General features: G+C 34.3%; 1 protein-coding gene across 1 annotated transcript; it reads left to right on the top strand.

The window, feature by feature from the left end:
• Positions 1-222: 222 nt before the first annotated feature.
• Tango9 (transport and golgi organization 9) lies at positions 223-26,556 on the top strand. The gene is made up of 8 exons (XM_076134605.1): positions 223-387; positions 3,217-3,364; positions 4,017-4,166; positions 6,274-6,421; positions 19,089-19,253; positions 21,139-21,303; positions 23,504-23,630; positions 24,082-26,556. The coding sequence occupies exons 2-8, from the start codon at positions 3,218-3,220 to the stop codon at positions 24,290-24,292; spliced, it is 1,113 nt and encodes a 370-aa protein (XP_075990720.1). The 5' UTR covers positions 223-387; position 3,217; the 3' UTR covers positions 24,293-26,556.
• The last annotated feature ends 392 nt before the right edge of the window (positions 26,557-26,948 follow it).

The following is a 26,948-nucleotide window of genomic DNA, read 5'->3' as shown; positions in this document are numbered from 1 at the left end:
AATGGAGGGAATAGCGTATCAGTTAGCAGAAATTAATGTGCTGTATTTGCAGATTTTAATAGCAGTCTTCGAGCTCTATTGGCCACAGATTTTTTTTAGTCAAATTCGGATTATTAGGGTAGGGCCCATAATTATTATGACATGCATCTGCTGTTATAGGTTATTTTTAGGAGAGACGCTTATTTTTTCCATTTGGCAGCACTGACTTGTGGTTAAAATTGAGACAACAAAAAAGTTCATTGTCTCGAAGTCTCGAACTCGAGTCATCGTTATACTGTGTCTAGCACAGACTTAAGTGTAAAACTGTGTTTTAATAAAACGCGACTATAATTTGTGAATATACCTAAGTGCTTTGTTGCGCCATAACACAAGTAATAAAATCATCAGGTGAGCTAGACTGAATCGTCCTACAGTGATCTAGACCAACATAAGTTTACTTACTTTTACTGTAATAAATATACTAACGATACTAAAGTAGTTACGTGTTAATAGAAAAAAAAGTGTTTTACCACTTTCATTTATTTTACTCTACTCAGCTAATCGTTTTAAATCTTCAACATTGAATTTCAAAATTGGCATTGTCACTAATCTTCTAAATGAATTCCTGTGTTATTGAATACGTATATTGTCAAACAAAATTGTTGGCAGTCGTTTTTTTACGTTGATTATAGTAGATTTATGAAATGAACTGAATAAAGAATTAATTAACAGAAATGTTACCAAAATACATTACAATGAAATACAGAAAATCCAATTAGTAACTTGCTGTGTTGGATTTGAATTTTACTGTGTCGGGATTTTTTATTATGAACCTGCATTTTGGGGCTAAAGTTTTTTTTTAATAGAATTAAATAATTACACATTTAAGTGAAATATGTATTAGTCAGTCTATACCTACCTATAGTTCTATGTTCAATTTACAGCCTTTACTTTGAGAATAAATGCATTGATATGACAACAGTAGTATTTAAGAGCTATTTTTTCCAAGATAGTCATTTTATAATGGATATTTCTTATGAATTATTAGGAAAAATGTTTTAAAACTGTTTTATGTGCATTATTAAGCCAAGGCTCATGCAAATTAAATTTTAGTTTTTATTATGGAGTTACAGTTAAGTTACTTCCATTATTAAATATGGACCTATGGTTTATGTTGCCAGAATTTTCAATTATATTGGGTTGTAAAGATTGTTACAAGAAAACAAGGTTTTTAAAATAAGTTATTATTTTATGATACAGAAAACATTTATTCAACATAAAAATTACTTTTGTGTACTAAAAAAAAATTATAATGTTTTTGTTAAGTCAAGATTAGAGAGAACATTTGAATAGTTAGTTAGTAACTTAATTTTGATTTAGGTTGTGCTAATTAATTCAACCTAATTAGTGTTGGTTGTATATTTTACTTCTAAATTTATTGATTTTAAATTTGATGCTCATTTGAAATTAAAGATAATATTCTCAAAATAAATTAAAAGTTAAGTATTTACTTAAGTTAAAGTAAACATGATTTGATTTTTTAAATTTAATTATTAGCTAGGTAGGGATAATTTTTTTAGAAATTAAATATCATAAATTGAAGTGCAGTATGTGTATGCTACATAGTACTGAGTAACAAAAAAAATGTAATAATCTTAAATAAGAACAGCACACAGCAGCACATATCCTATGTGGAATGAAAAAAATGAAATCTATTTTAGCAGTGAAGCTAAAAAATAAATTGTTAAAATTATAATGACTTTATTGATTTTATTGCATCTTTTATTTATATTTAATTTCTCATTGGAAGCATTATGATGATTTATTTCAATTAAATCCATTCAATTAGCATAGATACATTTTTATATAATTTCCTCTTTAAACACATTTTTCCTATATTTCAATCAGGATAATAGCTAAATACCATTGATAATGATTATAATCATGGCTTAATGGTATTGATAAACATTAATAAGCATAAATGAACAACTATTATGGGTATTTATTATTTAAATATCTAACTTAAAAGTACCTAATACATACAGACAATAATTTTAGTAGAGTTTTTAGGTCTGGGTACCGGTGGTCAGTACCTATAAGACTTCTAGGCACTGACCAATAATCCTAGTAGTAGTAAAAATCTTCATTTGATCAATATAGTAAAGTAGTAGAAGTCTTTAACTGATCAATTAAGTCTAGTAGAGATAAAAGTCTTCAATGGACCGGTTAATCAAGTAATATAGTGGCAGAAGTCTTACTTCTGATCAATCATGCCTAATAGTAGCAAAAGTCTTTTACTGATCAATAATCTCTAGTAGTTGCAAAAGTTTTATTACTGATCTATTATGCTTGGTGGTAGCTAAAGTCGTTTACTGATCAAGTATGTCTAGTAATAGTAAAAGTCTTTAACTGATCAAAAATTATATATAGTGTTAGCAAGTTTCCTAATAAGTAAGGCATAAGTGATGCCTAGTAGTAACAAGTCATTTTACTTATCAAATATGTCTAGTAGTGGCAAAGGTCTTATACTGATCAATTGTGTTGAGTAGTAACAGTAGTCTTTGGGTGATCAATTATGCCTAGTAGTAGTTGAAGTCTCTTTCTGATCAATTGTGTCTTGTATCAGCAAGTATTTTTACTGATCATAGTAGGAAAAGTCTTCTCATGATCAAATCAAGTGCATACCTACTAATTTTTAATTTTATATACTGCTCTACATACAATACTTAAACTTCATCTCATCATTGAAATAGGTCACACTGTCTTGTGACCTATTGTTTGATCTCCCTTGTAAATGTCAACAGAGATGTTATGATACTCAAATAATTATGTTTACATTTTTCATAACACAGAAGTAACTGGTTCAAATTGATGAGAATATTACTGCCATTTGTATACTGTTGTGTTCATATATATTTATTTGATTACATTTCTGATCAGATCATAACTAATTAAATTAATTAATTGAATTTTCTTCCATTTTTATTATGATTTATGATTTTTATAAGCAAGAGACAAGATTTTATGTCTAACTAACAAATGCTTTGTAACCTTTGATTAGGTATATGAGTACTGTACTGTATGAAAAAGTACACTGTCATTAATATAAAGTTTTAAAATTTATTGAAAACACTGTACAACTAATTGGAGCTTACCTGTCGTTCATTAGATACAACAATAGTTAAGGTATAAAAACATTTATTATATAATTTTTATTTATTCGTAATTGTCCTGTAGGATGGCGTGGACGGGATATCAGAAGTTCCTAGCCTTAATGATGGTAGTGACGGGCTCCATTAATTCTTTGAGTACTAAATGGGCCGACAAATTGGAATCGAAAGGAGCGGACGGCGTTGAAAGGACGTTCAACCACCCGTTTTTGCAGGTGAGATATTTATTTCATTTAATATGATTTGAAATATTTAATAGCACTGTTAAAGGGGTACCAGAAGTACGATCGAGTGCATCAGGTATTGCAAGTGGAACTCTTTTTAATAAAGATACATCTATCAAACAAAATTATTATTATATTATATTATATTACAAGAAAACCAGAAAAAGGTTCGCAAAATTGAATTTTTTTTTTCTGTAGTAAAGTTACTATCCTCTATTAAAGCTGTTTTCAGTGCCCACATCGTTAAACCGTCATACGGTTATCGATGTCGCTTGCCTCCCATACGGCAACATTATCTAAAGTGAGAGTTACACGTGTTTCGATAACAATAAAATATTAATATGTTGACAGAAGTTAATAGAATGTTAGGTGCGTCGTCTACGAGTATTACTTGGGCATTAGTTTCCCCGCTTTTACATTTTTTTATTGCTGCTCCACTCCTTCTAGTCTAAGCGGTATGTTTTATAGCCTTCTATAATAAATAGAATATTCAACACAAAGAAACTTCTTCAAATCTAACTAATACATCTTGAGATTAACCCCTTAAAAATAACATTCTCTCCAGGCCTACATTATTAGTATAAATTACCTTTTTTAAAGATTTTCCGATCGTATCGAGCTCATATAAACTTTTCGTTCGTAGGCGACGTTCATGTTTTTGGGCGAGATGCTGTGCCTCCTGACCTTCAAGTTGATCTACTATAAGACAAGGAATACTGGGGGTCATGCCCTCACGAACGGCAACCAGAACTTCAACCCATTTATTCTGATGCCCGCCGCCATGTTTGATTTGGTGAGTTTGAATTTAAAATAAACACAAAACTGCGATGCACGTCGAAGATTGCCTAAAGATTCAATAAAGAAGCAATCTAGGCACAGCACCTACGGTTTCATCTTATTTCCGAAAGCTACAGGTGCTGGAAAGGGGAATTTACGAGCTCGGAGACTCCAGAAGTTGTGAAATGATTGGCATCAAATAGTTAATCATAGCTATTTTGTCATCTCGTGGCTATAAGACTTTGAAAAATCACCAAAATATTACATACACGTCGCAGGCTTCTGCGTTGCAAACCCGCATCGCGTCGCAGTTTTGTGTGAACTAGATTTTAAAACTTTTTCTACGAGAATTTCACAGCTTTGCGTATTTGGTATGGATAGGTTTTAGAAGTGGAGATAACAGGCTGGTATTTCTACCTTTCTGGTACAATACCGGCGATCCACACGAAAACTAATAACTTTTTTGTTTACATTTTTTAAAAAAATATTTTTCAACCGCTCTACAATTTCCGATAACTGGAATCATCCAAAGTTTGTTCGTTAACAGAAACTATAAAACGTTACGAGAAATAACATCATTTCATGTAGTAGATGATTAGATCTCGGAATGATTAAATAATAATTCATAGTTTTACAACGATCGTTATAGTCCCATAATCAGTTTGACTGATTAGTTAACGATTATGTTTTGACATAATACCTACACGGTTATGATATTTACTTTGAGAATGAACTTAGTTTGTACGTTTTCATTCTGTTTGTATTATTACTTTGTGCATCGAGTGTTGATAAAATTCACACCGATATGAAAAGGTCATCGCAGTGCAAACGTAATTATATGGAAACAATTTAGAAGGAAGTTGCTACGATTATTATTTCACGTGTACTTGTTACTGGCTGAGCGTTAACTAATCTAAACGATTGCGAACTTTAATCTGGATCTTGCAACCAGACGATTGTTTTTTGTATATTTGGTGTAGGCGCCGTTTAACAGTTTAGCTACATCGCAATGAAGGATTTTAAGGTCTGCTTCATAAGGAATGCTGCAGAAACAACGAGGGCTTTTCCGTTTCTATCACCCGACTAGTAAATCAGTCATCCGTAAGTCCCCTGCAGTGGGTCTACTTTCAGTTTGTTTTCTGAAGCACCTACTCTTGTTCAATTTATTTGCCGACACTTATATTTTCAATTGAGGCAAAATAAAAGCCGATTGCACCAAGTAATTATTGTGATGTCTACGATGTCCGAAGCATAATTATGACTGGTCACTGAATTTTACAGTGGCCAGGAGTTTCTTGCCAACTCTTCTCTTACCTTCCGAACTGGCGGTAAATTCACTCTCTGTATCATTGACTATCGTTAATAAGTGTCTGCATTTGACCTAAATTAATAAATTATTTGATTTTGAATTGTTGGCCAGTTACTGCGTCAGACGATTATCTCCTATAATCTTAGCCTTATTGAAAATTTTCAGCTTCTATGTTACCGTTAGTTACATGGTGTTCCTTAGTCCTGTAAGCTTCAAATAAACCTGATCCACCCATTATGCCTTGTCAAGGGAACCGGGCGAGACATATTGTGTTTTCTATTGTCTGATACGATGCACAGACGTTGAATGACGCGTATTGTGCACGTAACATGCATTGTAGCCAGAGAAAATCTTTTGAGCACCACTTTAATGGAGATATAGGTCTTTGTGTGGACGTACTCGTAAAATATTCTAATACTTGCTTTAATGCTGAGATTGCTGAATAAATACATAATAATTCATTCAAATTTCATTGCTGAGCTAGTCTCTACCCGTAATAAGAGAGGGGTCCACCTAGTTGATCAGATGCGGGTATTTAATTAAGAACTGATTAATTAAGTACTTTCTGTCATGATTAACGCACGATGTTTACTTTTATCGGTATTAAAATTATTTCCAATACACACAAGTTTTGATCTCTCAACCACATGCGCGGTAAGCGAATGCTTATACAATATCCGCCAAGCGAAGAGCAGAAGCGCTATAGCGAAAAATTCTTGCTGGCGTTCCAATCTTCTGCAAAATAAATAAGCCGTTAGTTTTAAGTTTGGTAATAAAAAGGTCATTAGCTTATTGTAGCGTATTTTGGTGGCAGATCGGTACGTCGATAATGTACATCGGTCTGACGCTGACGTACGTGAGCAGCTTCCAAATGTTCCGTGGCTCGATCATCGTGTTCGTCGCTGTGCTGTCCATGACGTTCTTGGACCGCAGGATCATTTCACGCGAGTGGGGCGGAATATGTAAGTGATTTTTGTATTATCTTTTGAAGAACTGCAGCGGGATTCTCTACAATCGGAACCATCGAGTATTGAGAGTTTGACATTTAAAATGTGCAGCAAAAATAGTTATTACGATGCTCGCTAGAGGCACTGATCAGATTTTCATACATTTTTTTTCGATAGCTAAATGGTTGTCAGAACTCGATACTAGTAGAGATTCGGGCTACAGTATGTGGGACCTTATTTACGACCGGTAAATTATTTAAACATTACCTAGTTTACTAGACTTACATAATACAAGCTATGAATTTGATTCATTGGAAACGTGGAAATACGTTTTCATAGGCAAATTTGTCATCCGCATGCAGTCTACAAAGCATTCACTGGTTTCAATGTAATTTGTTTCGGTGCTACCGATTCTACCGAACATATGCAATCTGTATTGGACCAGGGTAGCTCGGGAAGGGGAGGCTTTATTCTATGTTACCGTGCTAAATACGGAATCTGCGCTGGGAGAGGCAGCTTGGGAGGGGGTTTCTGTATTCAATTTCAAACTACGAAAGGCTGCGCCTATAAATTTAATTTAGTTCTCTATTTTGATGAAACATTATAACAATTTCTACACATATTTGTTTAAACAAAGTCTTTTACTAATAATTTCTGGTATTGATAGAGTTATCCATAAACACATTTTTTTAAAACTAGATTTTGTAACGAATCAAGCTCTCTTTAACTTTAAGTGGCTGTACACTTGGTCAAACTGCATGGGCGAGATGTTGCACGTCCTGTTTCAAGAACAACATCCGCCACGTTAGCAAGAAATCGCACAAATAGCCTTTGATTCTGACTTTGTTTTAAAATAATGAATTTATTTTTCATTACAGCCAGTGAACTAGAATAAAACAATAGCGCTCTTTCTGTGAGAGTGTGCCATCCTTATCGCTTATATATTAATGTCGATAAATAGCTCAAGAGCTACAAGTTTAGCAATATTTATATGTACTTTTAATTATTTTTGTATAGAAATCATGATCATTGTTTGAAGCGAGTTTATTTCCTATGTAAATCGGAAAATCTAGGCGTGCTGTTGAAATGAAAAACCGTTGAAAACAACCGAAACTGTTTGTCTATTCTATTGCATTAATTTATTCTCGTACACGAACGAATATTGCATATCGGATCACCATTCTTCTGCATACCATGCGAACTAAATATTAGCACAAATTGAATGGTTGTGAGAAACTCGATCGAATATTCGTTGAACATGTTTACATAGTCTTTTGAATCACCTAATGTAAAAAATATATTATTTTAGTTTGATTATTAGGTTTCATTGACCTGTAAAAATATTTTTTTAATGCGTCTTTACTGTCTTTTCTTCTTTTGTTTTAAGTTCTAAACTAGTTTTAAAATGTGTCTCGGCGATTTTTTTCAGAAAACAATTAGGTACTTGCTTTAAAAACTTAAAACTTTATATCTCCTTGTTCCATAAAGCAGACCCAATATATTTTAAAATTATTATTTGGTAGGACGACATTCGAATATTACGAACTAAGTTCGAAGGAACACATTCAATTTGTTGATTTCATCTTGTGATTTCCTTTTATCGAAAGTGCAACATTTTGCACGAGTTTAACAGACGGCCGTTGTCAGTAAAAGCAATTTACTTGAAAGGATTTGTCTTCCTATATTTCACGTTTTTAAAAAAATAATAAAGTGTAGTTTTGTCTACGAACTTTCTTACAAAATCTTGCAACTATCAAATGTGAACGACGCGCGGCGGGGTCTGTAGGCAAAAGAATATAAAGATTTTTTTGTTAATAGCTTTTTCTGATGATTGCTGTTTCATCCTGATAATTTTATGATTAAATGTCCTTAAAGTTGGTAATAATGATAGCGGTGTCACTTAGTTTTTAAATTTTGTAAAATTCGCACTAAATGTTGTTTACGATTCTATTGTAAGATATGTGTAAGATACACATATGTATTAGATGTGTTTTTCTAGAAAGTCTTTTCACGGACATGCGTAGGCGAGCCCAGTATTGATCTATGTCCTTCTTTGTTCAGAGCACCTAGATTTTCTAGAGTATATTTTTCCTTGAAACGCAACTAATGAAGATAAATTTAATCCCCTTGCATTGTTCATGTCGGATTGTAGGGAGAGCGTAAGTTAGATGGAAGGGATAAAATAGAGATCTGAGTTAATAGAAGCAAGATTGAGATGTAAGTGAGTGCATCTTCGGAATAAAATTTTATCTTCAGACGGCGTTGCAAAATGCTCCGATGACGGGACATCTCAGATTACATACTTTACGCTTCAAAAGTTTATTTCAATAATATTTCATCACGAACATTTTTAGTTTAATATTTACCTGTAATTTAGATGAATTTTCGAAAGCAAGGGAGTGTAGACCATCGTCTGCAAAACTTAAGTATTTTAAAAAGCTTTCCTACATTTTCTTATAAAATTCTTGCTCTTTTGAACACTCAATCGATAGTAATCCAATCAGCTTCCTCAACTCGAAGGAAATTAATAAAATGCAGAAAAGTATTGCTCGATTTATATCTATACTATATACTATATACTATAATATTATAAAGCTGAAGAGTTTGTTTGTTTGTTTGTTTGTTTGTTTGTTTGTTTGTTTGTTTGAACGCGCTAATCTCAGGAACTACTGGTCCGATTTGAAAAATTCTTTCAGCGTTAGATAGTCCGTTTATCGAGGAAGGTTGTAGGCTACATATCATTACGCTACTACCAATAGGAGCAAAGTACCAGTGAAAAATGATATAAAAACGGGTAAAACTTTTAACGCTTATGTAACGCAAGCGAAGTTGCGCGGGTCAGCTAGTTTTAAGATAAAAATCTTTGAATGCGACATTTTGCGGTTCTTTTGCGTGGTGATGTTTGTGTTTCGCTTCAGGTTACATTAGCTCGATCCAAAACAATGTGTGCCATACAGTGCAGACGTAAACTTAGCCTCGATGCCACTGTGTTATTAAAACAATACCCAATACTATTATCAAATAATTCTTAACTAAATCATGTAAGGTGTAGTAACTTTGACGTGTTGTACGATTGCCTAAATTATTCTGAATTAGATGATGATTAATTCAACGATCTTTATATTTTAATGTCGTAAAAATGTATATCTTGTTGGAACTGTCATAATTAAGGTGTATTGCATGAAAATATTTAAAGTGCCGTTATCTCTGTACCTAAACATCATTCTAGAGTCTAGAGGAAGCGAAGGCTACAGTTTAGTAAACCGAATCGTAAAAATATTTCGTAGACCGAAATACTTTGAAAACTTAACATTTAAGTAAACAAATGTCAATTTCTTGGTAGAACCCTTATAAACGTTCCTTTACAAAAGTTTCAACGTTGTGAAAACCTACATTTTTATTGGTCTCGGAACGAGACGTTTGCGTCACCCGTCGGTCAAAGTACTGGGCAGTAGGCATTTGTAGGGGTTGATGTGCTTTTGTTGACGGAATTGGTTCTGCAATACAGGGAACTAGGAAGGAGTTTCACACGATGCAAATTGATCTCGCAGACTCTCGCAGTGCTTACGTACTTATGAGTCCCGCGACGTGAGAAATTATTCCCCTAATTAGTATTTGCTTTGCTCCCTGCAGTGGAATCAGGTTTATTTGTAGGCTGGGGTATAAACTGTAACTGTAAATGAGAGCTGCTTAATTCAAATGTTCTTGTCGTCACGTATCACATATTATTAAACACTGTGGAACTTGAAAATTTTATTTTATTAACACTAAAACAAGGCCTGAATAAATTATGCAAAACATTGCTTATAATAGTTCCCTTGATAGCCTTATTACTTAACGATTTTAAACTCTCGCGATTTACTCATAATATTAAATGTAACGGGTCTTTATCGTTATTGAAAATTAAAGATTAGGATACCTTATTTGTTTGCGCGACGTTTCGATCGAGTTGCATCGACCGTGGTCACAGGTTAGATATTTCTTTTCAACGGCACGGTGGAGTATAGCTATTTTGAAAAAAAAACATGATTTTTTTATTGCGGCGATATTTTTATAGTTTATACTAAGTGTTCACGCATGCATGAACATTTTACCTTGTGGGAATCAGCTAACTTCCTATCAAATAATTATAGTTATATCAATATAATTTATTGCATGAAAATAGTAAATTGATCTGAGTTAAATTAGATTTAGGGCGGGTTTCTCTAATAAGGTGAATAATCACAGATGTATCTAGGTCGGCCCTAGGTTAATTAAATTAGGTAATCTAAGAGGTCAGCTGTGGAAATGTATGCCCCTATTATGGGCAGATGATTTATTATTTACGTCGATATAACAATTCTGGACAGTTTGGTTTTAGTTATCGATGGTGCGATTTGACCCCGTATTAATTATTAGACTAATTTACTAATTAAATAGAATGTTGGGTTTTAGCTGTAACGTATTAAATTGGTACACGTATTTTGATGACATCTGTTATTCTTCCTTGGATGTATTTGCGCTATCACAACGTTGCCTTACTTGGTAATGAGCCGAGATTTTGTCTGCCTCTGTAGTGCGGTGATGCGGTCGGTAGTGGTTCCGACTGCTGACCATGAGTTCCCGGGTTCGTTTCCCAAGTCGGACAGTGTGCTATTGGTATGTTTATAAATTATTTTAAATGATATTTAGTGATACAGCGTATTATAATGTATCACAGACGTGAATCAGACCTGGTTGACGAATAAATCAACATGAAACGCAAGCATAAATATCAAATGTAGTTTCATTGAAAAATGTTTCGTTAGTTCACATGTCCAGTTCAACTTGGCACCAACATGTCATTAAACATGGGGTGAGCGACGTGAGTATGGACCGGTTAAGTCAAGTTCAGTAGATACAGGGTCACGGCCATCTCATTTCCTTGAAGGGCAACATTCACGATGTAATCGCGATCGCGCGTGTAAGATATTTTAGGGAGCTAGTTTAGATTCAAAAGGCAGTTTTTTATAAGTTTTATGAATCCTCTTTAAGTCTTATCTCTAACTGAATAATGGACTACTCGCTACCGAAGATTATTGTGTGCAAGGAACAAATATGTCAGTCTTGCGAAAAAGCTTCGAGTTGAATTTAGCAAACGTTACTCAAGTAATCGTAATTATTATTTATCACGATCCCATATTATACTAATCGAAACCATAAAATGTAAGAATTGACAAAACCATACAATAATTGTGAGGTAACGAAACCGAAATATATGGAGGAGGTACGAATGTGCGAACGGTTGTTCTAACGCCCATTGCAGGTCCTAGAAAGTTCATATTTATCTAGGTCGCCTGTTGCCGTTCCTAGGCGGTCAGTGCTCGTTGATCATGCTCCGCGCAGTTGCAGTGACCCTACAGATCAATATTCGATTAAATATCTCTGTACGTTGCCATCCTGCCGTTCCTCACCTAGTGCGGGGATGGTTTTCAAGTATTTTGATTAATCTGTCTCTTTCGCACTATCGGCTTGCATCTCATATGCAACCCTTTTCACCCTCCGCCCTTCCACCCTCCACCCTTCCACCCTCTGCCCTACCACCCGCCCGGTGCGACGCTGCGATTCCATTTTACTAATATACTTATGACGCAAGAACTAAATTATATGCGTATATTTATAAGATGATTAAGTGTTACTTGTTGTGGACCATCAGATGGTATTTTGTCAATGTTCTTTGTTTAGGATTATTATATTTTAAGATTTCGTTATGCAGCAAGGATGAAAATATAGCTGACCAGGCGCAGTTTTACCCAAGAATATTTTCTCAAGTTATAAGATAAACAAACCTATAAGCGTACTCTGAGACCGAAAACACAAATAATAAGCTCAAAAACTGTTGCGCGTTTTCTAACACCCACTTCAAAGTTTATCTTCTGCGGGTTAACTTCGCCACCTGTAGAACCAAAGGGATGCCGCGACGTTATTAGACGCCGATGAAGGCCGCGGCCGTTCCTTGCACATTCCGTAGCTGATTCGCGGTCGCCGTCACCTTATTTTAATTTTGAGTCGTAATAAATTTCCACCCTTCCATATTAATACTTGCCAGATTTGAGGACCTAATTCATTATTTAGTAAACCAGCGGTATGGTGTGTCTTGAAAAGCAAATCATTTTTAGTTTATATTTTTTATTTAATATATTATTCAAACACAATATTTGGTCCCCTACATAATCACCAATTTCTATAAAAATCAATCACTCAAATATTTATGTAGGGGTCTATGCAATTGTCCATTTACGTATACTCTATACTTGCAGCATACTTTCAAACAAAGATCCAATTATTAAAGCTATATAGCTTAGATTTCGAGCAAGTCGAGCAAAAAAAAAGCGGCACGGCCGTAACATCCTTTTCTCTGCCGATGGCCAGGTCGGTCTATTTGTTTTAAACGTATTTTATTTTTAAATTGGTATGATAATAACATACTTAATAACTTAAGACAGCAGGTCCTTTAAGTAGAGACTAAATAGATTAATCAACTTGGTATTATATATCTCACAACTTTTAACGGCGAGACTTGGGATTTTTAACAGAATGTTTTTGATGGCATATTTATTACTTAATAAGAACCAATCAATGAACAAAAAATGTATGAGTGGCTTCATTATATTTGGTGACCGGTGAAGGTATTGCTCCTCTTATCTTAGCAAAGTTTTCAAGCAAAACTTAATAATATTCATTACGAAGCTAATTAAAAATAAATAGGCATGTATGAATCATGAATGAAATGATTACCGATGGAATAAAAATAATAACTAGTAGTTGTATATAATAGTAATTGAATTTGGCATTGTCGCCTGTTGAAGTCACCACGACTTCAACAGGCGACAATGCCAAATTCAACAGTATTTCGTCAATGTTTTATAAACTACACGTCCTCATTTCTTCACCATTAATTATGCTCAAACTCACGCTGTACCCTTTGGGCGCTACCCATCTGTTTAAAATAAGTAAAAATAATTCCCTTAGTATATTGATCAATATAAGTGCATTTTTTCCTCACAATTCGAAGAAAACGAGACGAGAATGTTGCATTAATTATTTTAAAAGAAATAGTTTGCTATAAACCGAGAGGTATATGGTATATGGATTTCGGTATATGGTAATGGGGTCAGCCTTCCTAATCTTTCTCCTCCATTTCGCTTTGTCCTGGACATCGTCTTCGAAAACCTCACACTCACGCATGTCTTTTTGCGCTACCGTTTTTTTCATCTTGTTTTATTAAGCTGTCGGACCTAAAATGCTAATGCTACACACTTGACACTACTATTTACTAAAAAAATGATATCCTAATCCTAATGGCAATAGGCTCGCCCTTACAAGTAACTAACATTGCAAATGATAAAACGCGAGTTTCCTTCAAACACCGCTGCCACATTCGGGTATAACTGGATGTTATGTTCGTATGTAGAAACGTTAGCTGCTTTTCTCAATTTGAGTAATATTGGAAACTACTTCAGTTCTTCCTTTTTGTAACGTACGTCCCTCGCTCGTACGTATACCGTTATAGCATTTCCGTGATTACTGTTTCCTTGAATTTGTGCCCGAGTGCAGCGCAACAAGTAAAACGTCTCTCCCCACATGAGATTTTAACGTAATTGAACTGTGTATCTATTGAGAGAGATTTGAGAACATACAGGGACGAAATCACATTACTTTAAAGTTTAAATAATTTTAAAAGTTATTTGCTTATTTCGTCTAGGTCCTGCTAAGCTAAAAGCAACCTTTTAAACCCTGCTCGTATTTTATTTATATAAACGCCACGCGTTTGCCAATTTTTCATTTTGACAAGCATCTCATTTAAATCCGAATCTTTTAAGTAGGTATATACTTTCTTTAGAGTAACAATATCAACGTATTTTTTTGACTTTCACTCAATTACATGGGACCAACAATGTTAACGGCGAAATCTGAGTGTACTTCATCGACCACTGCCTCATCAATGGATATCAAACGTGTTGTTGCATAAAGAAGTCGTTTTCAACCCATCAACGAACCCATCGTAAAACAATATACAATTTAGTAAAACGATGATAAATATGAGTCATATTATATGTAATGTCGATACAAAATACAAGCAAACAATGTGAATCACTCGACACAGATGCAAGTCCATATACTCCATATTATTATCATTACAATACTATGTAGGTACTTTTAAACATCTGTTTTATTTATTGCATATAGGTATTAAAATAGCCACGCTTATGACGCATTTCCGAGGCTCAAAGTCCAATATGAAAAAGGCATCAATGTCGGGGGCTTAGTAAAAATTCATAACAGCCAGTCTTCGATCAATATACGATTAGTAAAGTAAAATTGAAACGTTCGCGCGTCTTGCCCTTGGATGGGTGACCTCTTATTTCTATTCGAATTGCACTTTTCCGTTTTTCGGAGGGCACGTAAATAGTCCAGCGATGATTAATAAAATTATTTATTCGTCGTGGCATTTTGCTTGGGTTGAACAACTGTCATGCTCATTAGCGACTAAGTAAGTACTCAAAAATGAAGAAAATAAGATGAATGCAACTGCATTATTACTAATATAGAAAATATTTATTAAAATGTATGTATAAAGGACCGTTTTTTACTCTTTCACGCAAAGGCAACTGATAGAATTTGCATGCTAATTAGCACACATTACTAACAAACGATTTATATGGTTTGTACAATTCGCTGTAAATTAAAAACATTATCTTTTCTACCACGCTAGCCGATAAACAAATAACCCCCAGTATTGCTCAGTTACATATTATTAGTGAACGGGGTCTTCCCTCTGTCTAAGTAAGTCATAAGCAGTGTTGGGTCAATCAACTAATTTTTTCAATCAATTGATTAGTCATGACTAATTTAGTCATGAATTATTTAGTCATGATTGAATTAATCATGAGTAAAAATAATAATCATAATCATGATTAAATAAATTAGTCATCAATCATTTAATGATTAAATGACTGATGACTAATTTATTGTATTTTTGTATGATGATTAAACTAAAAAAAATAATTCAGGTGACATAATTTTAGTTTAATTGAACACATCTATAAAACTATAACTGATCACCACATTAAGTTGACTGGAAGAAGATAATTCCATTATTTATAAAATTAGATTTTCAAAACGCGTAGTTTTAAAAAGCAATTTAAATTATTTTAAACTAAATTAGCCCGAACTTATTTTTGCAAATGTGTACCTGTGTAAATTTAAAAAAAAAATTACTGATTCTGTTGTAAAACTAGCTTTAATTAAAAACCTGTGATTAACAAATCAACAGTCATGGAACGTAGACTTGAAAAGCTTAGTTTCATTTTACTATTATTTTTAGTCATTAAAATTTTAGTCATGATTGAATAACTAACACTAACACTAATTAATCATCAATCACGACTCATGATTGAATTTTTTTAGTCATTATTCATTAGTCATGACTAAATAATTTAATCTTAATCATCAATCATCAATCAAACTAAATTTTGCCCAACACTGGTCATAAGTAACTTCTCTAACACCTTATAACGTAAAAAAATTAAGAGTATGGGCCGCGCGCTTCGCACAAAAGATTATTCTATAGATTGATGCAAGTATCTTTCTTACAACCTTTGTTCTAAAACTCTCGCTGTGTGTAATATTTTGGTCCAAATTTCACGTTACAAAGGTTTAAAGCTCGTGTCTCACTGTCGTGATGTCGAGATCTAACAATAAAGTTGTCTCGTGGCAGCTAATGGTTATTAAAATAGGCACGAAATAGGTAACTATCTAAGACGCCCTGCATAATATAACCTGTCTGTAAGCAGGAAGACCAAATACAATTTGAATAATACTTTTTTTCTAGATTATTTTTCTAAGTTGACCTATTTTGAAACTCTTAATTTGAAATCTCAACGGCAGCGCCCACGGGCTAACGTCCGAGACCAGCGGCCAAGCCTCTTTCTCCGCACAGAGATCAATATATGGGTACTGGGCTTTCATGCTACGAACAATTAGTGTCAGACTAAGTGAATGCTGCCCCCCGCCACCCTCTGTATCTATAACAAGGGGGGAATTTGATGGTGGACTAACGGGAAAACATAATCCTTATTGATCCCCACCTACCCACCCTTCCGCGTACAGAATACATCCACACACGGATATTTAGTTTTGTTATTTGAATTTAACTGCGAATTACAAAATTGAATGTAAAACCAACCAGAATGCCGCCGCGCGCGCCTCCTGATGCTTACGCGCAACGTTGTTATCAAACTTGGTACAAAAAATGCTTACAACCCATCCCAACTTTCTTAATATTAAGACAGTAATCTGTGTCACGCGCGGCAGTTATTAAACTTACTTTAATTTGGTTTAGTATTTTTTTTCTGAGTACATAATAGCCACGCGGATCTATCTCTCAGGTTAAGCAAGGTACGCTTACCGAAGTTGTTCAGTGGATGGGTGACCATATTAAATATATCGAGCTCCTCCGTGTTAAAATCCACTAGGTAACTGGGTTGTCAAGGTCCGATAGCCAGTCGCTCCATGTAAAATTCTGGTATTCAGCGGCGTCTTGCAAGACTAGGAGTCGACTCAAACTTATGTAGTAGGAAGAAGGGCTAGACTGATTAAACCCACCGCACTCGCGACAAGTGTTCAGACCATTCCACACTATATTGTTTATAGCTGACCCGCGCGACTTCGCCTGCGTCACGTAAGAGACAATGGGTGAAATTTTTCCCCGTTTTTGTAACATTTCTTACTGGTACTCTGCTCCTATTGGTCGTAGCGTGATAGCCTATAGCCTTCCTCAATAAATGGGCTGTCTAACACTGAAATAATTTTCAGTCAAATCGGACCAGTAGTTCCTGAGATTAGCGCTTTATAATATTAGTATAGATACGTGGTTTTTACTCTGTACCAAAGGTGGTTAGAATTAATTTTTCATAATATTTTTTGTGTGGAAATTGATCGCATGTGCCAAATGCACTTCAGTTTAAAATGTAGGCCGTTCTGTTGAGCAATCTGCAACAAAGTAATGTAGTCATCACTTTTATTTTGTAGGTAAAGTCCAAGAGAACAAATTAGACAACAAACAATTAATATTTATAAACATTTGTTCAGACACTCATTTCCACGTTTACCTATTATATAGCTCACGTTTTCACGTTTTTCTTTAAATGTCGAAATCATTTCTTGTCAATCAAACTTTTTATAAAAATGCGGAAAAGTCTAACAAATACAATCTTCACAAATTCGTAAACAAACAGAAATATATTTAGCCCTTTTCGTATTTTCCTTACAAGTCGATGTTATTGCTATTTTACCTCTAGTTTTATATCTTGAACTGGGGAAAGGAACTGAGGTTTACCGGCAAACCCAATATTTTTTATTACCGCTGACTTTATGTAATTAGCCGCGCGCTTCTGGATATTTCTGAGATAAAAAAAGAGGATTGCGCATGTACTAGTATCAGACTGTTAAAGAAAATATAAAATCTGTAGTAATTATCTTCGTATTTCCAGAAAAACATCCGTGACTGCCCAGAAGCTTAGCTATTTTAATGTGTAATACGACAGTCAGATTTGTAGTTTTCTGTCTGCAATTGTTTGTTAGAGCCTAGAATATCTTAAAATGAATTATGAAATAGAGAGCCTTGCATACAAGGCTCGCAGTTGGCAGAAGTATCCAAAGCCCAGTAGAACATCATTAACCGGCAGGCTTATGTAGTAGTAGGCTTATGTAGTAGTGGTGGCATATTTGATGCTTTATTTTGAAAATACATAGATTTTTTTTGTCGTATTAGTTAGTGGTCTACCTAGTGTCAAAGTTCAAGCAGCCCGAAAGGCCTTTGACATGGCTTAACGACTGTTATTCCAATTGATAACAACCGGGACCGTCTATTTATGTGCCCTCCCAAGCACGGGGACGCCCGGTTCAGATACCTACCACTATACGGTCACCCATTAATAGAATGACCGCGCCGACTGACCAGTGAGTGCAACTGGCTATAATATAATTATTAATTATAATCTAGATAAACCATTCATGGCTCTCTAAGTTCTCCGTATATTGTGACGTGTCAACTCGACGCTCAAATCGTATTAACTCTTGCCAGGTTTACCAATGCTCGTTCAGGTGCCTACAACTCCCTTCACGATTATTATCTCTATGATAGACGTGCTTTGTTCTCTATATTGCTATGCCGGGAACGGCGGGCCGAGCACTTACCGGCTCTAATGCATCTCAACATTCTCAACAGTTACCTACTAATACGATAGTTCAACTACATCGAGTCATCAAACAATTACTAATCGCATTTAGGAGCAAATACCTAGTAGTTAGAGTTAGGCATTAAATCTGAGTGTTTCGTATGCGCTGTAATTTTGTTTGGGTTACTCTTTCGGTCACGTAAAATACTGAGGCAGTTGAGGCACCCTGCTTTTTTTATTGGAGAAAAATAAAATGTATGAATACTACTGCGGTATATTCGTTCTTAGAGATTTCAAAGCGTGTCATGATTTCCTAATCATTAAAAGTTTAAAATCTAAACTTTATGACCACTAATGCGATTAAGTATTTAATCCGTAAACCGACTACCTATTTCATTTGTTGCTAAAAAGCATTTCGGCTAGACCATAGTCTGTTCTGCTACAAACAGCGAGAAAGTTTTAAAATTACGTTTTTGTTTCAGTATTCGTGATAATAGGGTTGGTGATAGTGGGTGTGACGGACGCCATTTATCAGACCCCGGGCGAGTCCAAGGGCCGCAACAGCCTCATCACTGGAGACCTTCTCATCATCGTCGCTCAAGTCATCTCGGCTTGTCAGATGGTTTACGAGGAAAAATACGTTGCAGGTATGTTGCAATTCACTTTACTTCAAATTTTGTTTCTGACAATTCATAGAAATTGTTGAATTTTCCAAACTTTTCAAAACTTACGGAAATTTTCAACACTCAAGCATCGGTTAGCTTAGCAAGTAGAATATTGTCAGTTTTTATTTTATTCAGTTACCACAGTTACCTATCCGACACTTACCCGCAAGTTGTGAAACTGGATCTTAGTAATACAATTTATTTTTGTTACTTTAAACATTTTTTGCAAAATAATGCACATGCATTACTCATTTTGTTCTGGATAATACAATGGGTACTCTAGCAATCCTGTTAATTCGTCCAAATAAGCTAAAAGGCTGGAAATAGGGTTGGCACGCGTCGCCAGTGTAATGGATTCGAATTAAATCACACATCACATTAAATTAGCATTTCGTGAATTGTATTATCCTACCTGATTAAGGGTATAAAATGAATGCATATTATTTTATAAATAAACATTTAAATGATCTGATATGAATTGTAAAATGAAGCTTTGAACAATAGTTTAAGAAATAATCATAATATAATGATCGATAGTCGCGTTATAAGAACTTTTTTTTTTAAATCGTTTTTAGGTCACACTTTTAAGTAGCATGCTTGTAATGGTAATACTAAAATTAGCTGGAAATTAATGTTAGTTTCGCTATTATCTATGCAAATGTGCCAAAGTATGACATGACGTACCGTAGGTATTTAAGGAATATATTCAACTAGCTGACCCGGCAAACGTTGTTTTGCCATGTAAATTAAAAAAAATATATTGTCACTTAGGGGTATGAAAAATAGATGTTGGCCGATTCTCAGACCTACTCAATATTCTCACAAAATTTCATGAGAATCGGTCAAGCCGTTTAAGAGAAGTTCAGTGACACTACACTACACACTTACAGAAGAATTATATTATATTCAATTATTTGTAACTTACATTTCAGTCGTCATAATTGAATTCTATTCATTCTATGCTTACCGCGATATGCTTTTCCTACGGGAGCTTTATTCATAGTTTGAAACTGCTAACGCCACCTATTGAATAGTTTACGAATTTTAAAACAAAGAAACTCTTTGCGAAACATATAATTTTTATTTCAGATCTTATGTAGTCTTAATAATTATAATCTGTACTTTATTATTATTATACTTTATAAATATTATGGATGCGAAAGTCACTCTGTCTGTCTGTTACTCAATCACGCCTAAACTACTGAACCAATTTGCATGAAATTTGGTATAGAAAAATTGGGCCCCCCAAATAAGGGCATAGGCTACTTTTTACCCCGGGAAAATGACGCATTCCCATGGGAAAATTCAGGTGGCGGACGAAGTCGCGGGCAAAAGCACAAAATATAATACTACCAATTGGTTCTGAAATTTTATTACTTGTTTCTTCGCAATAAATCAATGTATTAAGCTATTACTGACCTAATGCTTGTCAGGAGTTTCCTCTCGAACTAGAGCATTTAGGCCTTAGTAAGCTTTAGGAGCAAGTTAGTCAAAGTTGGCGAGTTAGCATACATTGCAGAACTGCAGTTTAGTCCTAGTAATTAATATTACTATGGAAACTTCAATTCCTATGAAATTATTCGTTTAACCTGTAATATAATGGGCAAGTCCTTTATGAAAAGATGTATGAATGTGAATTAAGCAAGGAAAGTTTGTAAGGATCGTACCGAGTTGCGTACATCTTAACCCGTTTCGTAGTTCTAAAGATCTAAGCACATAGACTGACACGAACAGCATAAATCGAGCTTTGTTTTATACTATGTAAGTATGTAGTAATAGGCCAACGATTGTTATCATGTTTAATGGGTTATGGGTATGTGGTTTTCCTTCAAAAACTCTTATTAAAAGTTATTTTTAAATGTTGTAGGGTTAAATATTCCATCGATGCAAGCCGTCGGTTGGGAAGGCGTGTTCGGCTTCTCGGTGCTGTCTTTCCTGCTGGTGATATTCTACTGGATCCCGGCTCCACCGCACTTCGACAACAACGCTAGAGGCACCGTGGAAGATGCTATAGATGGCCTTATACAAATCGGTAAGATGTTATATACCTAATGTACCTTTAGATAGCTACACTAATAAATATCTTCAATTTTATTTTAGACTAGGATATGTAACACCAAGCTAGTGATTTTATTAGGTTGTTCGGAAAGTCATTAGTTTTTTTTTTTGTGGAAATTAACGGCAGTTCCGGTATTCGATGATAATACCAGGCCTATGTCATAAACTTAAAGGAGAATGGGCACTCCTGGGCGGTCGGCGGCCATTAATGAAAGTAGTGTCAAATTAAAGTAATGATAACTAGGAACAACTTTTACTAAGAACGTTTCGCTGCAATCCTTTCAGGAAACAATATATTGACATGTAAATATAATGGAATTTCGTAGAACAAATACAATTATTTCGTGTCTGTAATGCATTTAATGTTGTGTAATAACGTTACATCTTCTTATAACGATTGCAATGCCATCAAAATGAACAATAATCGTAACTCATATCCATCTATCATATGGTTCACCCAGTTTCAAAGTTGTTCAAGCCGCCCGAATGTTATCTTAGTTGACAACAACCGGGACCGACTTTTTACGTGCCCTCGGAAGCACGGAGAAGCTCAGTTCAAATACCACAATGCGGTCACCCATCTATAGAATGACCGCGTTGCTTAACCAACAGATTGTTTACCGACCAGTGAGCGCAACTGGCTATGAACGCCTCGTTTTTAAGCTGAGCATTCAAGACAGATAAGTCGTCTCAGTGAATATATTATAGAAGAGCAAGATGTTTATTTGTTACGATATTTATATATTTACATGTTATGATTGTTCGAATATTAATAATGTCTACATTTGTATGCAATAATATAAATAGTACTTTTTATTTAATCTCCGAATATAAGCCAAAAATATGTTTTTATACTATTAAAAGTGCTCAAAAACAAAAATGTATTTTGTTCGTCATATAAGTGCGTCGCGGCAATAAAACTTCTACACGGTAATTATAGGACTAAACTACATTAAAAAAACAAAAAATCAAGTTTGGCCGCGGATCGCCCAGGCTCCATACTATTTTGCCCATTCTCCTTTATCAAATTCAACAGTTTATCAAATAGCTGTAACTTAATTGTTTTTAAGATGTACATATTTTGCAATCACACTCAATTTACGACTGTAATAGGAAAGAAACACGTAAACGGGAAATCTATTTTTCAAATATTCTATATCGTGTTGTAATCTGTAAATCTGTAACACTGAATTAGTAACTAAAAATTACTAATTAAATATGTTGTTTACATTTAAGTGCAAAATTACGTTCATTTCACAATTTTCAACTCAATTTCGTTATTTATTTTATGCAAAGCTTATATCGTATAGAGAACTGTTAACGCCATCTATTGAGCGGCGCGGGATATCTGTATTTATTTTGTAGCTTCAAAATTTTGTTTCAAATTATAAAACTTAACATGCACAGAATGTCTTTAATACAAAGTATAGAAAGGTCAAATAATTTCTTGAATATAAACAGACATCGGCATAGATATAAGGTGTTATCTAACGACGTAACCAGTAGATAAGCTACCTAACACTCGACACATAAACAAGATCAAAATGATAATTTTGTTGATTGAAAACAAAACAATGTCAATAATAATATGACTATACACTTCAAACAGAATAATAAATAATATGTTATTTCATACATGTAATAATAACGCTTTTACTTCCGAATTAAGCGAATTTAGTTTGTAGTTAAAGGAATTTTACTAGAATCTAATAGAAAGTTGTCAATCTGCTCGGATTTTAAATGAGTTATCCTCAATAGTTGAGTACAAAGACACAAGCATATCCTAACACTTATAAAATCAATATCTTCATTTTATCTTACAACAAAATATAAGCAGGCAAACCAAACAAAATTGTTTCGGAACTTTTTATTTATTATTATTACCTATACTGATTATAAACAAAGAAAGATATCTGCCTCTAAAACGTATGCAGAGTGAAAATAAACTACAAACTATGCTTTAACTATTAAGCTAAATACTAATACAACTTAATAGATTTTTGCTCGTCCCAACATGGTTGCTTAACAGTCGAAAAAATGCAACTTTAAAATACGTTTTCATTTATTTTGTTTAATTCTGTGTTATTGGACATTCGCATGAAGCCAGTCACCATCATCAATATTCATAGTATAGTCTAACTACTGACTATATCGAACTGTTATATTCTTCGCAGGTAACAATCCACTGCTGCTGATAGCTACGCTTGGAACGATTGTCTCTATCGCGTTCTTCAACTTTGCTGGCATTAGCGTCACCAAGGAGATGTCTGCCACTACTAGGATGGTCCTTGACTCCATAAGGTAACTATCAGCAAGGTGATTAACAAATGCATGTGGCTGTGTACCCGTTACACTTCGAAAAAGCCAAAAGTATGAGTGAATCTACTTTACTTGTTAAATGGGTTGTTTAAGACTATCTAGGGCACGTTAAAATGTGTCACTGCTATCATTTTATATAGTCGTTGCTACTTACTATTTATAAGTTTGAAAGTTTGACAACCAGTCTTATTAAAGGACATTGTGTTATAACCCAGGAACCTGGGTTGAGGAGGTCCGATAGGCAGTCGCTTCATGTAAAATACTTATATTCATCCGGTGAGACTGGAAGCCGACTCCAACTAGTTAGACAATTGTAACTTGTAGTCTTGTTTTATTAATAGATGACATGGCTTCTATACGTATAGTCTTTACCTTAATTTGACGTAAAATAAATCTTTTAATAATACTAACAATTCTCTTTCCCGTCTTTCAGGACATTCGTGATCTGGATGGTGTCGCTATCAGTCAGGTGGCAAGCGTTCCACTGGCAGCACTTAGTCGGTTTCTCAGTGCTGATCTACGGCATGTGCGAGTACAACGGAGTAGTACCGCGCTGCCGGCGAGCCCAGCCCGCGCAGGCAGACCCGGAGAGCCAAGTTGTGAACACAGAAGCCGAAAGGATTGACACCGAGACTGATGACTAAGTAATACTCATCATGTACTAAGTATACTTTGTTCTACGTAAGAGACGAGGTTAAAATGCTTATAATTAGTCTTACAACTTAGTAGAAGCTTACTATGCACGATTTAAACAGATTACAACAAATTTTGGATATTTTCAAAGTAAAGTTACTGTGTGTCAAACAGACTACTATTAGCTGTGTATTACAAGTCATTGATGGTACCTGATGGGCTGTGCATACAAGACTTTCTACTAAGTTGTTGGACTGTACGGTGTAGTTCTATCTAGCTGTCATGCGATTGTTTTTTGTCATATAAGCCAAGCTAAGTCAACAACATTATACATCGCCAAGTGTACACTTACTGTCTTACTGCTGACGCTTTCAATCTGTTTTAAATAATGAATGAAAATAAACAAAATACTTTTACTAATTAGAGCACACGACGTTTATTCGTAAAACAGTGTTTTAACGACCGTCTTTTTAATAATTCGAGTCTATACTTTGCTTAACACACATCGTGTAGCATCGCGTTCGTTACTTGCGTGAAACAACGGTTGACATAATTAGATTTTTTTTTTGTTAAGTAACAATTTAATTACCGCCTGTATCAAATTCCTCTAGGCTAAAAACCTAATTTATCACGCTTCCTAAACAAACTGGCTAAGAGGAAGCAAGTGTCTATTTTCGTATGGCTTTATATTTTTGTAAGATGTTTTTTTCCTATTATTTATGAAAGTTTTTGTATATTTTGAATCAGTAATCAGAAAACATAATTGTGAAAGGCTACTAATTTACCACTGGTATGGTAAACCCTAGGCGCAAATATTTCTGTCAGCAATTTGAAATGCCGTAATAAATATTGTTACTTAACAAAAACAATCATTACTCTCAAGGGTTTTGTCGCTAAATTCATTTCTAGTGTAAGTATATTGGAAACGTCAAAAAGGGATTGATAGAAAAACTTTCACATATTATGAGGATATATGCCTTAAAAATCGAATTTGTGGGTAAAATAAAATAGTAGTAGTTTTAAAGGTAATTAACAGAAAGGGAGCAGAATCGATACCATTGATCTTTTATATTTTATTATGAATAAGTTCATTGATAATCGTGAGGCCACATTTAGTAGATGTAGATTATCATAAATGCTTGCGTGTTCGAGGGACAAAGTTATAACCTGATCACAAAATATAAATACATTAATTCGTCATTATGAAGCGGATAAAAGCTGATGTTTTTCAGCATTTAGGCTACTTCAGCACTAATAGGGACCTTGTAACTGTATCAGAAGACGAAACTACACCTATTCCTTACCGATTTATTTCGACTTTTAGTTTTAATTGATACCAAAACCAACACAAGATTTTATAGTTTATATCCAAAAGTCGATACAAAGTCCACGAACTCCAAGTTTCATGGTTTTATCAAAATCGTACATCTACAGTCAGCATAAAGTATGAAAATACTGATGTCAATTGCTGTCATTCTACAATAAAAGTCCCTCGTCCGCGCAAGCCACAGTATTTAGTGGTATTTATTTATTTTAACCAATATGTAGAGTACCTTCATTTCAATTATAATCTCGGGATAACTTGTGGTGCATATCGTTTATATTATAAGAACATACATTGGCGCTAAATGCATAGGGCTTTGGTGCAGCAGTTAACACAGGCTAACAAGAAATAAATCATATTTTGTTTATTACTATAATAATATACAGTACCTCGATTCTCTACCACTATCGACTACCGACAACCGGCTAGCTATCGACATTTGACATTTACTGCCAAAATGTTTCCTACGATACCCGTCAGAGGCGCTGATCAGATTTTCATACAAAATTTCTCGATGACAGTTTGGTTGTCGGTAGTCGATAGTAGTAGAGAATCGAGCTACAGCACTGCTTGCTGCTAAAGCCGAGCTGTCTATAATTATCTGTCATATTGTATCACATTTCACATTTATTTATAAAACCGAATCAATTCTTTAATGCAATATAATAATCATTACCAATGCAATCATATATGTGTAACTGATGTAAACTTTTAACCATATTTTTATATTCTATATTCTTATATAAAATATAATTAATAAATAACTAATAACTCGTATTATATGAAATACTATCATTTCTAAGCTTTATGTAGTGGAGTACTGTTTATGACACAAAAAACCTGCGAACTCAAAATTCTGACACTTTGAATGACTAGTTGTCATATTTTTGGGTTAAACCACTTGGTGGGTGGTGCCTAGAAACGACTGTGAAAATAATTATGTTCATCAAAAATCTTTCACAGTCGTTTCTAGGCACCACCCACCACTTGGTGGGTGGTGCCTAGAAACGACTGTGAAAGATTTTTGATGAACATAATTATTTTAAATTGTACACGATAACAATATTCGATTTCTCTACTTAAAAATAATTCAAACATAGAGAGTTCAAATTCATTAAGAGTTTAATAAAAATAATAACTAAATGGATTTTTACTGTATTGTTCGTAACACTATTGTTACTTATGTCCCTACAAAGTAATAGTATTCCTAACGCTACTCCACTACTAATTTTAGCTACATCTTTGCAAGAGCTAAAAATCATTTAATATTCTCTAATCGCTTCCTTAACCTAAAATTTCTTTATTTGAAGAAAACATCTAGAAAAAATCGCAAAAATATTGCT

Source organism: Anticarsia gemmatalis, chromosome Z (genome assembly GCF_050436995.1).
Source record: "Anticarsia gemmatalis isolate Benzon Research Colony breed Stoneville strain chromosome Z, ilAntGemm2 primary, whole genome shotgun sequence".
Lineage (NCBI taxonomy): Eukaryota > Metazoa > Arthropoda > Insecta > Lepidoptera > Erebidae > Anticarsia > Anticarsia gemmatalis.
This window is presented reverse-complemented; position numbering and strand designations above follow the sequence as displayed.